The sequence below is a fragment of the Manihot esculenta genome, chromosome 4 (genome assembly GCF_001659605.2).
Source record: "Manihot esculenta cultivar AM560-2 chromosome 4, M.esculenta_v8, whole genome shotgun sequence".
NCBI lineage: Eukaryota > Viridiplantae > Streptophyta > Magnoliopsida > Malpighiales > Euphorbiaceae > Manihot > Manihot esculenta.
The window spans coordinates 34,366,015-34,381,079 of NC_035164.2; the positions used below are offsets into that span (position 1 = coordinate 34,366,015).

The 15,065-nt window shown below is 31.5% G+C and overlaps 2 protein-coding genes across 4 annotated transcripts; one reads left to right on the plus strand and one right to left on the minus strand.

Moving 5' to 3' along the window:
• The first annotated feature begins 105 nt into the window (after positions 1-105).
• On the plus strand, positions 106-7,937 carry LOC110613709 (aldehyde dehydrogenase family 7 member B4). 3 transcript variants are annotated; one of them, XM_043956126.1, is made up of 16 exons: positions 106-390; positions 769-905; positions 1,806-1,892; positions 2,102-2,233; positions 2,431-2,503; positions 2,761-2,783; positions 2,872-2,935; positions 3,814-3,859; positions 4,529-4,709; positions 5,051-5,227; positions 5,321-5,485; positions 6,231-6,371; positions 6,653-6,750; positions 7,070-7,219; positions 7,421-7,495; positions 7,594-7,937. In XM_043956126.1, the coding sequence occupies exons 2-15, from the start codon at positions 771-773 to the stop codon at positions 7,476-7,478; spliced, it is 1,530 nt and encodes a 509-aa protein (XP_043812061.1). In that variant the 5' UTR covers positions 106-390; positions 769-770; the 3' UTR covers positions 7,479-7,495; positions 7,594-7,937. The 3 variants fall into 3 exon arrangements, with proteins under 3 accessions (XP_043812061.1, XP_043812059.1, XP_043812060.1); XM_043956124.1 differs by having other exon boundaries at positions 7,421-7,490; XM_043956125.1 differs by having other exon boundaries at positions 106-361; positions 7,421-7,490.
• A 3,552-nt stretch (positions 7,938-11,489) lies between these two features.
• LOC110612802 lies at positions 11,490-13,137 on the minus strand. The gene is made up of 2 exons (XM_021753606.2): positions 12,694-13,137; positions 11,490-12,285 (listed from the first exon to the last, which is right to left on the minus strand). Exon 2 carries the CDS (start codon positions 12,269-12,271, stop codon positions 11,780-11,782), a length of 492 nt encoding a protein of 163 aa, XP_021609298.1. The 5' UTR covers positions 12,272-12,285; positions 12,694-13,137; the 3' UTR covers positions 11,490-11,779.
• Positions 13,138-15,065: the final 1,928 nt, after the last annotated feature.

Sequence of the window (15,065 nt, forward strand, 5' to 3'; positions counted from 1 at the left end):
TAAAATTAAACAAAATATTTTAACATATATTTTTGAAAATCGGTGAATTCTAAATAATATAAGAAATAAATAATAATTTTCCAAAAATATTACTCGTCTAGGAAGCAAAGGGAGTAATGAAATGGGTTCCGAACCTAATCCAAACAAATAGCTTGAAACCGAACTCCATGTCTCTCAGTCATGGCTCTTCCTCACCCTTGTCGTATTTGAATTGAACTCGTTCCAATCAGACCACCAAATTCACGCCTATTAATCTTCCATCTTTGCACCGCCTTTCCACTTCAGGCTTCACTTTCAGAAACTAATCCAGATCACATAGCTTCTAATCCCCAATCATCACCTTCTGATCGTTGATTCTCTTGTATGATTAATCTTTTATTCATCAAACATGTACGATCTCTATCTGTTTGGTTGCTGGAAAAACATCGCCTAGTAAAGTATTTTATAATTTTCAGCTGCTGTTTTTAGAAAGGGAACATACACTTTGTATTTTATTTCTGTTATTGGTTAATTGCTGTTTTATTTCTTTTACCTCTTTTCTGCTAGTTCTGTGTTTGATTTCTGAGAAAATAATGGAAAAGGAGGTTTCTCGAGCTTAAAATTTTTCTCTTTTAGAAAACTGGCTTGTCTTTGGCCGTGTTTACTTTACGAGGAAGTGTGAAGAGTTTCGGAGTGATATTAAATCTCAGATTTGAACTTTACTGGCTTTAGCTTAAATATGTAAATCAAATTTTTTTAATTTGCTTTTTTTATAAAAAAAAAATGCAGAGATGGGTTTTGCAAGGAAAGAACATGAATTTTTGAGCGAGATTGGATTGAGCGAGTTCAACTTGGGTTGTTATGTGAATGGCACGTGGAAAGCACGTGGCCCAGTGGTCACCTCTTTGAATCCTGCAAATAACCAGGTTGGTTTTCTTTTTTGTTTTCTGTATATTATTAGTTTAGTTTTTTTTTTTTAATCCGTATATTATTCATTTCTGAATTTCATAGAATAATTATCCTTTTAAGATGATATGTTTATTTATTTTTCATGTGTAAGGTTCTCCATCATTTCCGTGATCAAAAGATAGATGAGTTTTTTTTTTTGGGATAGTGTGATTTGCAGGATGGTACTAATTACTAATTAGTTTCTTATGTTCTTTGGACAATCAATAACATTTACCCTCTGTTTGGAATAAAAAAAATTCCCAAGAATTCAATTAAATTGATTTCTTTTTCTAACAAGTTTTTTTTTTGTTTGGAATGAATGAATTTCATTCTTTTTAACTTTAAAAACTTTCATTTAAAACAAGTAAAAATCTTCCATGATTTTGTAAGAATACATTTGAATTCTTTTCATGCAAAACGAATCATCCCAAACGAGGGGTTAATACAATGTGTTCAAATTACTTTGGCTGTCGCTATTCAATGATTGATTATTTGGACATATATTGCTACAGAAAGGTATTTCACGACTTCAACTGGCTTCTCTAAGCTCCAAGAATTATTTATCATATAATTGACTTCCTGTAGTCAAAGTGAACATTTTCATTCATATTGCATCCTTCTTCTTTTCCTTTTCAAATATTGCTAGAGTTGCTGCTGTTTACCATCTACCAGAATTCAACTTGTTTTGAGGCATTGTTTCAAATTGTTGTTTGGGAATAGAACTTTCTTGCTTCTTTACCTGCATGTTTGAATGCAGTAACAATGTGAAGTTAGTTCCCTTGCATGATGAGGCTATGTGGTGGGTTGATACTTCCTGACATGATTGTATTATTGTATTGCATTATCAAGTTAATGATTTACCCTCTCTGCTGACTCAGGCAATAGCTGAAGTTGTGGAAGGTTCCATGGAAGATTATGTAGAAGGCATGCAGGCTTGCAGTGAAGCAGCTAAGATATGGATGCAGGTGTGATGAGTAATACTTCGAAGTTATTATCTCCAGCATTATATTCTTTTTGGGGTAATGGGGGAATTCATGTTGTATGTTGGTGGGGTTAGGTTGCATTTGTATGACTTTGAGCCATCATATAATTCATTGACAAGCCAATTTCTTGGAATGTGCTTCTTAGCTTCAATGCTTATTCTGGTTGAGATTTACTGCTAAGGCCTCTGCAGGTTCCTGCACCAAAGAGAGGTGAAATTGTCAGGCAGATTGGGGATGCCTTGAGGGCAAAACTTCAGCCACTTGGTCGCCTTGTCTCCCTTGAGATGGGGAAAATACTTCCTGAAGGCATAGGAGAAGTTCAAGTAAGTCTCCTTGTTTGATGCTTTAGCTATTTCTCGTTGGATTTTCATGTTTATGGTGTTTGTAATGTCACTGGCTATGTTCTGTGATGGCTACTTAATCTAATATAGACATGGAGTTAAATGCTTTGTTACGGTATAAATATTATAGGTTGTTCATTTACCTGCTTATTTAAGTAGAGAAGCACTTCTAATTGCAGGAAATCATTGACATGTGTGACTTTGCTGTTGGATTAAGCCGGCAATTGAATGGGTCTATAATACCTTCAGAACGTAAGTTTGAGTTGGATTTATTTGTTTTTTTTACATCCAAATTTTTATAGGGTCGACTTGTCAAAATACAACCCCGTTCTCTCCCTCCCTCTCTTCATATAAATCTCGGATCGGTACATTTTATGGAGAATATTGGAATTTGTTTATATGTGCCGCCGATATATCGTTCTGCTTCAAAAGCTTTTTTGGATTTCTTCCTGTTTATCCTCCAATTTTGTAAAATTAGTACTGGAATAATTTTGTTTGTCCTCTAACAGGTCCAAATCATGCAATGTTGGAGGTACCTTGCTTGCCCATGGTTTTCTGCTGGACTGTTGATTATTTCTTCTACAAGTTAAATATTTTTTTCATGCATGTTTTCTATGCAGATGTGGAATCCTCTAGGTATAGTTGGTGTGATTACAGCTTTCAACTTCCCATGTGCTGTACTTGGTTAGCACTTCAGCCCCTTTTTGTAACTTAGCACTTCTGTATTTTTTGTTTGTGAATTTTAGTGCAACTCCTTTGCCATATGATTTTAGCACATTCTTTCTCTCACTTGCTGTTCCGATTTCTACAATTTCTGATGCTTGTTAGTTGATTATTTATATGTGCATCATGGCTGAGAATCAAGCTTGCAGCAGTTGTTTTTTCTTGGTGTCATACAGGAAAGTGTGAAATGTGAAGTAACTATTAATTTAAATCAATAATCTTGGATTATGTGATTCTAGAGTATATTGCTAAATAGGATTTCAATCAAATTGAATAAATGCTTTTAAGTTTATTTTAGCTGTTTATTAAGCCTCCAAGTGGCCCCCTAACTTATAATGGTTATAATATAATTGAGAATGAAGAGTCAACCCCCCCCCCCCCCCCCCATCCTCCTCCTTTTCTCTATTCCATGGTCGACCCAGTTGGAATGTTAATATATCTGCTTATTTTTCATTTTGACCAGCAAATAATGATACCTTGGACTTTTTCTTCCAAACGTTAGAACGGCAGAAACATATATTTGTATGATTTTTCCAATAAAGAAAGAAAAAAATATATAGATGTGTGTGTAACACTTCAATATTCAGTGATGTTACTTCCCCCAGGATTCCGGTCCTCTTCACAATTAAAGCTATTTTTTCTGCCTGTATTCCTCCTTGATTAAATTTTGTATATTTAAATCTTGGGATAGTGAATTGCAACTTGAACACCTTTAAGACATGATGTTAGTATTTTATAGTTCTAACATAAAAAATTCTCACCAAATCTTTCTTTTCTACTGAAGTTCAAAAGCATTCCTTATAGTTGTGACTTGGATTGATGTACGAGTTGTTTTGTAGGATGGAATGCATGCATTGCACTAGTCTGCGGTAATTGTGTTGTCTGGTAAGTTATAATCAATCTGGACCGGAACACTAACTTTTTTGGTTATTCTAAGATGTACCTGATGCATCTTTTTTTTGTTATTGACAATATATATGCTCATTCTTAAGTGTGTATTTTTCCCCTTCATCAAATTTGAATATCCTAAATTATGTGAATAATGTTGCCATCCTGCCAGTTTCATGCTTTAGCATTGATGGAACACCGAGCAAGTTGTTGATTGCTTGAACCTTGAAGTGTATTCTGTTATTAGATCTATTTCTTCTGTTCTTGAAGTTGTTAGTGAATATTATGGTCCTGACCTATTAGATCAGGTTATAAATTGAAATTTATCTGAGGATGTTATGACATTTCACTTTTGGCCTTGATCAAATATATCATGGCTTTCCAAGTAAAACAGACTTTTTCCTTAACTGAAGTATGGGTTCCATCATCCATGCTATAATGTAAGATCTATATATATAAATATCATTTCAAACTTAAAATCATTGTTTGACTGTATTTATTTCCATCAGCATGCAAATACAAATTTCCAACATCAACATATATTCTGACTTACATGCTGTAAATATTCAGGAAAAAGGAAAAAAATTAGATCCTTTTCCTCTTTATCCTTGAGTACTATTTAATTCTGATGTTAGGAACTGAATTACATTTTATTTCTGTTTATAGGAAAGGTGCACCAACAACTCCTTTGATCACTATAGCAATGACTAAGCTGGTAGCTGGTGTGCTAGAGAAGAACAACTTACCTCCTGCAATTTTTACTTCCTTTTGTGGTGGTGCTGACATTGGTCAAGCCATAGCAAAAGATACACGAATTCCTCTGGTTTCATTTACTGGGAGTTCAAAGGTGTCTCAATATTGTGCCTCATTAGAAATTCCTTTACTGTTCACCTTATTAGCTTGCCTTTGTTGCTTGGTCATTTTATTAAGCAATTTGATCTATACACTATCTTTTGAGGCATCTAATTTATTGTTTTATTCCATCAAGTTATATATGTTCAGCAAATAATTTGGGTCAACTTCTTCCTGGTCTCCATTCTCTTGGACATGCTTATCCTGTTTGAAATTGTCGGCTTGTTTACTCTAGATTTATACTTGTATGAACTCATAATTCATGTGTGCATTTAAAAGTGTTATAGGATATGTTTTCATTGATTATATCTCAAAGAAAGTGGGTGTATTCTATAGGTTGGCCTAATGGTGCAACAAACAGTGAATCAGAGATATGGTAAATGCTTGCTTGAATTAAGTGGAAACAATGCTATAATAGTAATGGATGATGCAGACATCCAGTTAGCTGTACGTTCCATCCTGTTTGCTGCTGTTGGGACAGCTGGTCAGCGGTGCACAACATGTCGTAGGCTGGTATTCTGATTTACATAATTTTTCCTCTTTGGAATCTCATTATTATAGAATCCACAAATTTACTTATTGAACCTCTTTTTCCTCACATTGCAGCTTCTTCATGAGAGTATATATCAAGGAGTGCTAGATCAACTACTTGATGCTTACCAACAAGTTAAAGTTGGGGATCCCTTGGAAAAAGGTACCTTGCTTGGGCCATTGCATACTTCTGAATCAAGAAAGAACTTTGAGAAGGGAATAGGGATCATCAAGTCTCAGGTAAAACTGTAGTTTTCTCCTATGGGTCATATGTAAACAACATTCTAATATTTTAAACATAAGCATTCTTCTCTCCTAGTGGTTTGAGCTTTTTATGGACCAAAAAACAAATGGGAAATATGTAGACTTAGGCTCTGTTTGTTTCATAGAAAACATTTTCCAGGAAAAAATTCTCCGTATTTATTAACGTTTTGAGCACTTGAAAATTTTAGTTTATGGAAAATATTTTCCTAATCAAAGGGATAATTAAGCTATTTTTAAGGAAAGTGCTTCCTCTCCTATTTTATAGGCTTTGAGATTCTTTAAACTCTTTACAAATAAGTGTATTCTTATCCTTTATTTTTTTAAACTTGCAGCTACTAAACATTGGAAAATATTTTCCACATTTAAGTTATTTTTCATGAAACAAACAGAACCTTAAAATGATTAGATTTCCCTGAAGGCATTTGAAAAATCTGACAAACTGATATGCAAATTTAAGATAGTGTAATAACTTTTAAATAAAAAAGTCATGGTGTTAAGTCAGATTTGTGTGTTGGGAACCGAATGAATACCCCTCAAGATTTTAATTGTTGCTTTCATACAGTTGAGATAGCCAAGAAAAATGCAGTAGTATTTGATGATCTTACTTGAAGTTGAAACTTCCATTGGTCATTGATCTGTCATATTTATTTATTTTTATCTGGGATTGGTTCTTTTTTTCCTTATGCTGAATAAAGTTAAACTATCATCCATAATTTTGTAGGGAGGGAAGATTTTAACAGGTGGTTCAGTTATAGAATCTGAAGGGAATTTTGTGCAGCCCACAATAGTTGAGATTTCTTCAAAAGCAGATGTTGTTAAGGAGGAGTTATTTGCTCCTGTTCTTTATGTTATGAAATTTCAGGTAGGCCATTGGTTAAGTTCTTTCACTGATGGATTCTGAAGTTAATGCTATCGAGATTTTCTCTCAGTTAAATTAAAATTGCTTTTGCAATTTGTTTGGTGGGTTCAAATTTAGTTTCCTCAATTCAAGTTATAGCATTCTAACAATAGTGTTCGCCTCCTTCTTTAAGAGTTTCCTTTTTATGAAATTTGTTTTGGGTACTTTAACCCTTATTTTTATATTTTCCTCATTTTGCTGATTTTTGTTGAGCTGTTTTCTGAGGACTTGGTTTGTTTGTACAGACTTTTGAAGAAGCAATTGAAATAAACAATTCAGTGCCTCAAGGACTAAGCAGTTCTATCTTCACCCGAAAACCTGACATTATCTTCAAATGGATTGGGTTAGTGTTTCCAACATGAATATAGGGCTAATTTTATATTTTGATGCTCTTTTTACCTTTCAAAGGGGGAGGTGTTTTAGCCGCTTGTCTTCAGAATTTGGTATCTTTGTGCAACATGTTGGATTCAAATTCTTTAATTGGCATCTTGCAATTTCATTGGTTAATTTTTCTTATTCTGACTTCAAAATCCAAATTGAAAAAAATTCTTTACAAGATATGAATTCGTCATCCTTCAGGTTGGAAAGTTCAAATAATTCATAATAAAAATATTTCTTTTTGGTTGCTTAGAATCAGAAATCTCTGACTTTACATAATGCAGGCCACAAGGAAGTGACTGCGGCATTGTGAATGTAAATATACCAACAAATGGTGCTGAAATTGGCGGTGCATTTGGTGGCGAAAAGGCTACAGGAGGTGGCCGTGAAGCAGGAAGTGATTCTTGGAAGCAGTACATGCGACGATCCACTTGGTAAATTTAGTCGGATATTTTGCATATGAAATTTAAATTATCCTGTCTCTCACATCATACCTCCTGAAAAAATAAAAGGGAAATCGTTAGGGGAACAAGAACTGGATCCCAACTTCTTTGACATTTTAAAAATCCAAACATATAGCACTTAATTTTAAGCTTCCACTAGCTGATTTCCTTTTTTTAATTAATCCCTGGCAGTACGATCAATTATGGGAATGAATTGCCACTAGCACAAGGAATCAATTTCGGCTCGTAGAAAACTTTTAAGGTTAAGTACGTTGACTTTTTTAATATGGCTAAATTTCCCAAGACTTATTGATCCTATTGTCTCGTTTAGCTTTGCATTTATAGTTTCTTTTGTGTCTTTGCAGAGGCATTGTGGAATGTCAAGAGCAAAGCTTTGGCCTTGTAGCTCTAGTGCTCACAACTAGATTTTACTAGGCTAAGTGTCGTGTCATGTTGACGAATTACAAGGATAATAATATGGAGCAAAGATGAGCGGGATAGAATCAATAGATGTTCTATTGTCTGTTGTACTGGAAACTGCAGAATCAAATCTACATTTACTGTGTTGCCTAAATGTAATGAATGGTTCTAAGCAACATCTTTATGTTAAAACGAAATATTCAACTGATCAGTAGAAAAAAGTGGAGACTTTGATCTCTCACTTTTGGGAAGGCAATAACTAAAATTAAATAAATCTCTTTTAGAACTATTGAGGTATTTTCTATATTAATTTTTTTTTTATACTGGTATTTAAAAATATTGACTCGATTAATTCGGATTCGCTGGCCAATTGTATTTACAGAATTCATTTGTTGATGGTCAAACAGACAAACTAGATATCTGCATATAACCTAGAATTTGGCATTAATATATTTTCGGATATATCGGTCAGAATTTGGCATTTAACTCCTAATTTTAGATAAAATTGGATGAAAATAATAAATTTTAATATCTCTTTCTATAGCATCCAATTTCACAGGTACATAATATATGTGTGAGACGCTTGAAAATTATGACTTCTATAACCATTTTCATGGGCACATAAACAATGAGGAAGTTTAAGATGCAACAGTTGCATGAATAATATATATATTTCACCATAAAAAATCATAACAATTGTATAATTACTTGTGTTTCATGAAATATTGGAGAAAATTAAAATTGTATATGCACCAACAGAGTAACTTTTCATGAACCCTCAATACCTTTTGTATACAATTTGCAAAACTTTTGGCGACTAATCTTTTCTCTTGCTGTTTAAACTATCATTTCTTGAAATCCAATTTATGTTCCAGTTCAATAGACATCTCCATGTAGAAATTAGTGATCACTAAATTTATCCTTTGATTTTACTGGCCATTCTTGCCACCTCTGCAAAGTTTTTTTTTTAATATAAAAATATTAAATATAATTAAAAAATTAAAACTTTTAATATAAATATAATAAAAATATTTTTTTTAAAAAAAATAAGGTAGACAAAGTTTACGTGACCAACTGAGACAGTATGTTATTGGTTGTCTAATTAATAATTATGCATATTTGATGAGCTAATTTAGAACGGGCCTACATATCTTGGGCCTCACGTGCCAGTAATCGCGCAATCCTGATGCTCTCCAAAGAACTATTTTTATTTTATTTGTTATAAGTTCATTTAGTAAAATTAATACGTGATTAAAGCTAAAAAAAACTGTATTCTTTTAAGTATTATTTCAAAATTTTAGAAAAATTATTTTTATTATTTAAATTATTTTATAATTAGAAATTACTTGAATTATTTATTATACTTCTTTTATTTAAAAAAAAGGACATTTTATTATAGTTTAAAATGGATCGAGTATTATATAGATTAAAATAGTTTCAACCCTTAATTAAGTTTTGCTTTCTAGTTTTCATGAAAAATTAATTCATTCCGGTTCGATTTAATTATAGCCGTTTGTTGGTGTTAATTAACTAATGCGAGACAAAGTTGTTAGGAAAGATTAAAATAATAATTTTTTAAATTTATTTTTTATTTAATTTAAAATAATTAATTTAAATTATTTAATAATTTCAAATAAAAGGGTGAGATTCATAGTACAAGAAATGAAAGTGTGGGATTATTTACACCACATGTGAAGCTGTGGGGAATAAAATTTGGACAAGTTTTGTTGTTTCCTTTTCTGAATGAAACTACTGTCCTAAGACATTATTCACATTCTAGAAAATCATAATTTTCTCATTCTTCACAAAAAGTCTACAAAAGAAATTATTTAATAGGAGCATTGCATTTGTCACTATTAAATATTAATCATTAATTATAATAAAATTTAATATAATTAATAAATATAATCAAATTATTACATATATAATGATTATATGATAAAATTTATAAAAAAAATAATATATAGGCTTTATAATTGATAATCTTGATTGATTAATTATAGAAAGAAAAAGTATAATATTAGTTTTTTTATTAATAAATATGATAATCTTGATTAGTACAAATCATTGGAGATCGCGCTTAGTTGTCTTAATAGCATTGATGCATATTTATCCACCTTCATCTCCCATATCTTATGTATATTAATAATCATTTCTAATGATTTCCACAATAAACAAACATATAAGATTTAATTTCCACAAAATGGTCAAAAATTTCCAACTCATGCAATCTATAATCATCAAATACTTTGAGCAAATGTCAAATGATTACAAGGTGAGAAACCATTTCTTAATAGCAATACAATTATGGGACAACTTGAAAAAGTTGGAAGTTTCATGCCATATGGGTTTTAATAATTGAAATGATCTTACTAGACTCCTACTAAACAATGACCTTTAAGGAGATGAAGATAAAGAAAAGGGATGAATCATTTGACCCTTTGAACCAGATCAATGATTTGATATGATATGTATGCATTAGGTGAAATGGATACTTTTTAAGGAAGTTGATAAAGTAAATAATTGGTGGAAGAGTGTAGAGGCTTGTAGATTTTGTTTTTGATGCTATGGTTTCTAGGAAACTAACCACCATTTCTAAAGAAAAGACTTAACTTTTTCTTTTTATATATTGTATATATTCACCATCATCATCAAACAAATCCACTGAAACAAACTGTTGAAAATGGAAGAGTTCTGATGATATTAAATTTTAATTTTAATCACAATCAAAATTAAAAATAAAAACAAAATAAGCCACATAATCACAAAGCTTGATTGAGATGACTTGTTCCCCAGTGATTCAAGCAGAGGCTAACACACACTTGGTCAATAGAAATATAAGACACCTTACCAACCACGCACATCAAGCCATGGCCCAAATCTTTTTGTCAGGCAACTCACTTGGCAGGAAAGATGTGTGGCTTGCCGCTAATGTAGTGCTGTTACTGTCTGAGTTGTCAATGCTATGGGCTCTGCAGCTCAGACTCTTCCTGTGAGATCTAAATGAGACACTGTCCCAACATTTCTCTTACAGGTTACCCTGTCAAAATCTTATAATTTTATTATTACTGATGGATAATGATGCATTATTTGCATCTAAATCTACTGACTTGCTCTATTAAAACTCTGTGTATTTTATTGAAAATATTTTTTAATGTTTGAAATTTTTAAAAATATTAATTTAATAAATTTATTAAGGTTTTTTTATTGTAGAAAAAAATTAAATTATTTTTTATAAATTTTATTTATCAATCTCCATAATCGGATAATCCCATCAACACGACTTTACTGGTGGTTCACAGGCAATGCTCAATAGAGCCAAGATCTGGAAATTAAACGTACAATGAACAGAAGATGTATAATCTAAAAGCTAGAGAATTACACACAAGAGGACAATCAAACCATATTTGTCATTTATGGCAACGTGTAGTCTAAAGGCCTGACAATTTTAACGCTCATGCATCAGATGTATAGACATTCGGCTAATAATATATTATTAATTAATATTTAATTTATTTATTGATTGAATATATCAATAAAAATATGTATAAAAAATTTTCCACTAATTAGGGAATTTATAAACAAAAGCAATATTTTCAATGCTTCAGATTCCATAGATGAGGTGTCACCAAAATCCTACCAACTATTAGAATTTTAGACAATCTCATTGGGACCAACTTATCAAACTTCCCCAATTTTGGTATGCAATTAGATTTAAAGTTTTTTCTACCTAAAATATATATATATATATTTTTTTTTTGAACAATGAAATTTGATTTCTAGTGCTTACACAAATTAACATATCAATCATAAATACATTCATGAAGTCACCCATAAGCAATTAGCCCAACCACACTCAAACTTTGAGACATGTTCATATAATTTAGTAAACAGAAAAAAAACAAGAATTTAAAGAGAAGACAATTTCACAAATACAACTGAAACATGGAGTTTCAGGAAAAATGGGATTTCATATTCCGACAAGGAAGTTCTATTTTTAATTTTAATATCTACCATAACTACATTAAGCTCCTAATTTCTTCCCCCTCTTCTTTCTTTTTCATTTTCTTGATCTTTCCCTCACTTTCTTATTTGCCCCAAATGCACTGTTACAGTCCACATCTTCATGCCTCAGCTGGACAAAGTAGGGAAGCAACTCTCAGACCTGGTAAGCACAGAAGCCCTCATTTGTCCATTACCGTTGGTGGGACTAGATGGGGTTGATCTTAATCTTCTTGGCGAATCCAAACTTCTTTTGAGAATCTGTCTCATAGCAGATATCAAATGGATAGTTGGATCAGGAGGAGGGCCAGATGATACAAATTTCTTGCAGAAGTTCATATGCCTAGCCATGGCTTCTTCTGTGCTGATAAGCCTCTCTGTAGCCCTCACAATCTCATCTTTTACAGCTTCTGCACAGAGTCCGCAAATCCATTTTCCATGGTATCTCTCTCTTATTCTTTCAATGTAAGCTGGAGTGCACTCTTCGATTAGACCACAGCAATCACATTTGGCGAACTCTTCTGCTTGTGTTGCTATTAGTTTAGTTGCTGCTGCTGCTGCAGATGGTTGGGTTTCTGGGGTTGATACCACCATTGGATCACTGACTATAGTTGCAGACATTTGCAAAATCTTCCCTGTAAACAACCCATCAAAACTATTATTAACCCATTTTTAAATATGATTTAGAACTCAAAAAAATAGAAGGAAACATGGGTTTTTGATAAAGATGTTTTCTTGAATAGAAAGACTGTTCCGTTCTGTTTCAAAATTGGGTTTATATACATTAATATACAGAGAGAACTTGATGATTAAGCGTTTAGGCTCATAAAGCAATTTGCAAAACCAGCTGGATACCAGAAATATTTTCTAAAAACAGCTCATCGTTTTGAAAATCGAAACTTTCAAAAGGTTAAAAGAAAACTCTTCATAAATCCCCTGCAATTTCAATCAAGCACAAGCACGAATCAAGAAACGAAAACATCAATCTAAAACATGTTCAAAAACAAGAAAAAGAAAATGAAATTAATCTTGACGAGGATTACCAGCAGAAGCAGAAAAATATAAACTTGATGAGTACAAAGCTAGGTGTGTGTATATACAGAGAGAGAGATATAGGTATCGCTCTGTTTTATGCTCTGCTGCTACTGGGGATTGTGAATATTATCTCTCTTTCTCCCACTCTCCATCTTCAACCTTCTCTTGCTCTGCAAACAAAATCTCACGCGAGAAAACCATTTCCGAGAATTCTGGTTTCTCTGTTTCTTTTAACCTTTTATGCTCTCTCTCTCCTTTCTCTGGAACTATTGCGATCTCAAGCAACTTTTTCTGGAAAACTTTCAGAGAAGAAGAATCCCAAATCTTTTATATGAACAAAACCAAGAGATTGCTTTTTGTTTCTCCTGCACAAAAATTCTCCATACACGCATATATATCAAATAGCTAGAGAGAGAGAGAGAAAGAAGGAAAGAGAAAAAAGAATTGTTTGGTTAGAGAGAGAAGCCAATGATTGAGGCTTTAAAGAGTACAATCCACGTCGGCGTTTGATGCTGTCTTGAATTCTGACCGTTGATCTTTCGATTGCCAACTAAGCATTTATCATATTGTAAGGCAAGAATTTTCCCTGCGCCAATATTTGCTGTTTGGAGGATTTTCTTTTAGAAAATTGTTTTTTATTTCTGCACCAGTTGATGAACGCCACGTGTAATATATAAAACGTGTAAGGTACAGACAGTGTGGTATAATTTCCATGCTTTATTAGCCAGGCCGGTTTGGCCATAATCTCCGGATCCGGTTAAGAATCATTGAATCAAGGCTATTGAGATCGTATTAAATGGTTGATTTTGATTTGATTCCGGTTTAATTAGATTCAATTAAATTTGGCAGTTAATCTTTCAAAATATTTCATTTTAAATTTTTTTAATTCAAACTCAACCGATTAATTTATATTTTTATATTACTTTTAAATTTCATTTATTTCAAAAAAAAATTATAAATGTGTTTTCAATATTTTCTGACATTTAAGCTAATAAATAGTTAATGAAAAATATTTTTTTCATGATTTTATAATTTTAGAAAATAATATTTTTAAAATTTTGTATGTATTTTTATTAATACTCTTTATTTATTTTAATATCACAATGAAATGATAAAAATATATTATTTTTTAAAAAAGATTTTTTTTTATATAGATTATATGTTTTGCGCACTTGTTTGGCTATTAAAATATAAGTTATTAAAAAAATTTAACGCTTATTTCAGGAGAAACAAAATTAAAGAGTTAAATTTTAATCACTTGGTTTTCCTTTCAATTTTCTAAAACATTAAAACAAAAATCTTAGAATTTGATATTCATTAATTATCCTATATTTATAATAAAAAAAATACTAGAATTCAATTTAAGTGTTTTTTTTTTCCAATTCTTATATTTGGAATGGAAAGAATTTAAATATTTAACTGAAAGGATTTAATTTCAAAATTAAAGTATTTATTTTAAAAAATATTTATTCCAAACAATCTGTATAGTTAACCTTTTATTCATGGCATTTTAATTTTAGGAATAGGTATTTTTTTCCAATTTCAAATATTTAATCTCATTAGGTTATTTTTATTTACTTTAAAATTTCAATATTTTAGATTTCATTTGTTTTTAAAAAAATATTTTTTAAATATAAATTATTTTCCACAAATAAATAGAATTTTAATTTAAATAAAAGCTTATATATAATTATGGTTGTTTAAATTGCATTCAATTACATATACATAGTAGCTTCCCTTGAGTATTTCTCCATATTAGATTCTGATTAATTGTTATACATAGGTTGCCCTAATTAAGCAAATTTCCTAATTAGGCACAATAAACCTAATAAATTATTGGACTTACCAGTTTTTTTAATTCAATTGTGGTTTCACATTTAACAAGAAATTATTTTCAGTCAAACTAAATGAAATAAAAAATACTAAAGAATAATGAATGGGAATCCAATCCACACATGCTAGAGAAAAACCCTAATAATTGAGTTGGATAGAGCAGTGCAATTGAAGCAAAACCCTTTTAGGAGCCAAAATGCATGAGTCCCCACTCTATTATTTTTATTATTATTATTTTTGAAGGTAGCACAAGAATAAATATATATACCTTTTGGTGATTCTTGAATGATCCTAATTGTGGGTTGAACAGGCCAAACATGTCGTAATCAATTAATATTTATTGTATGTAAAAATAAAAAAATAGGGCCCAAGCATTGGCAAAGAATAGTGAAATTATTGGTAGTGGCATCAATTGTGAAAGAGACTTGCACTTGTCAAAAGGACAGCCCACTCCATTCCACTCCCTTTGTATTGTATTGTTCCCATCTTTCCCATGAAATTTTTTCCATCACAAAATTAAATAAATTCATCTATGGGCTCTTAAATC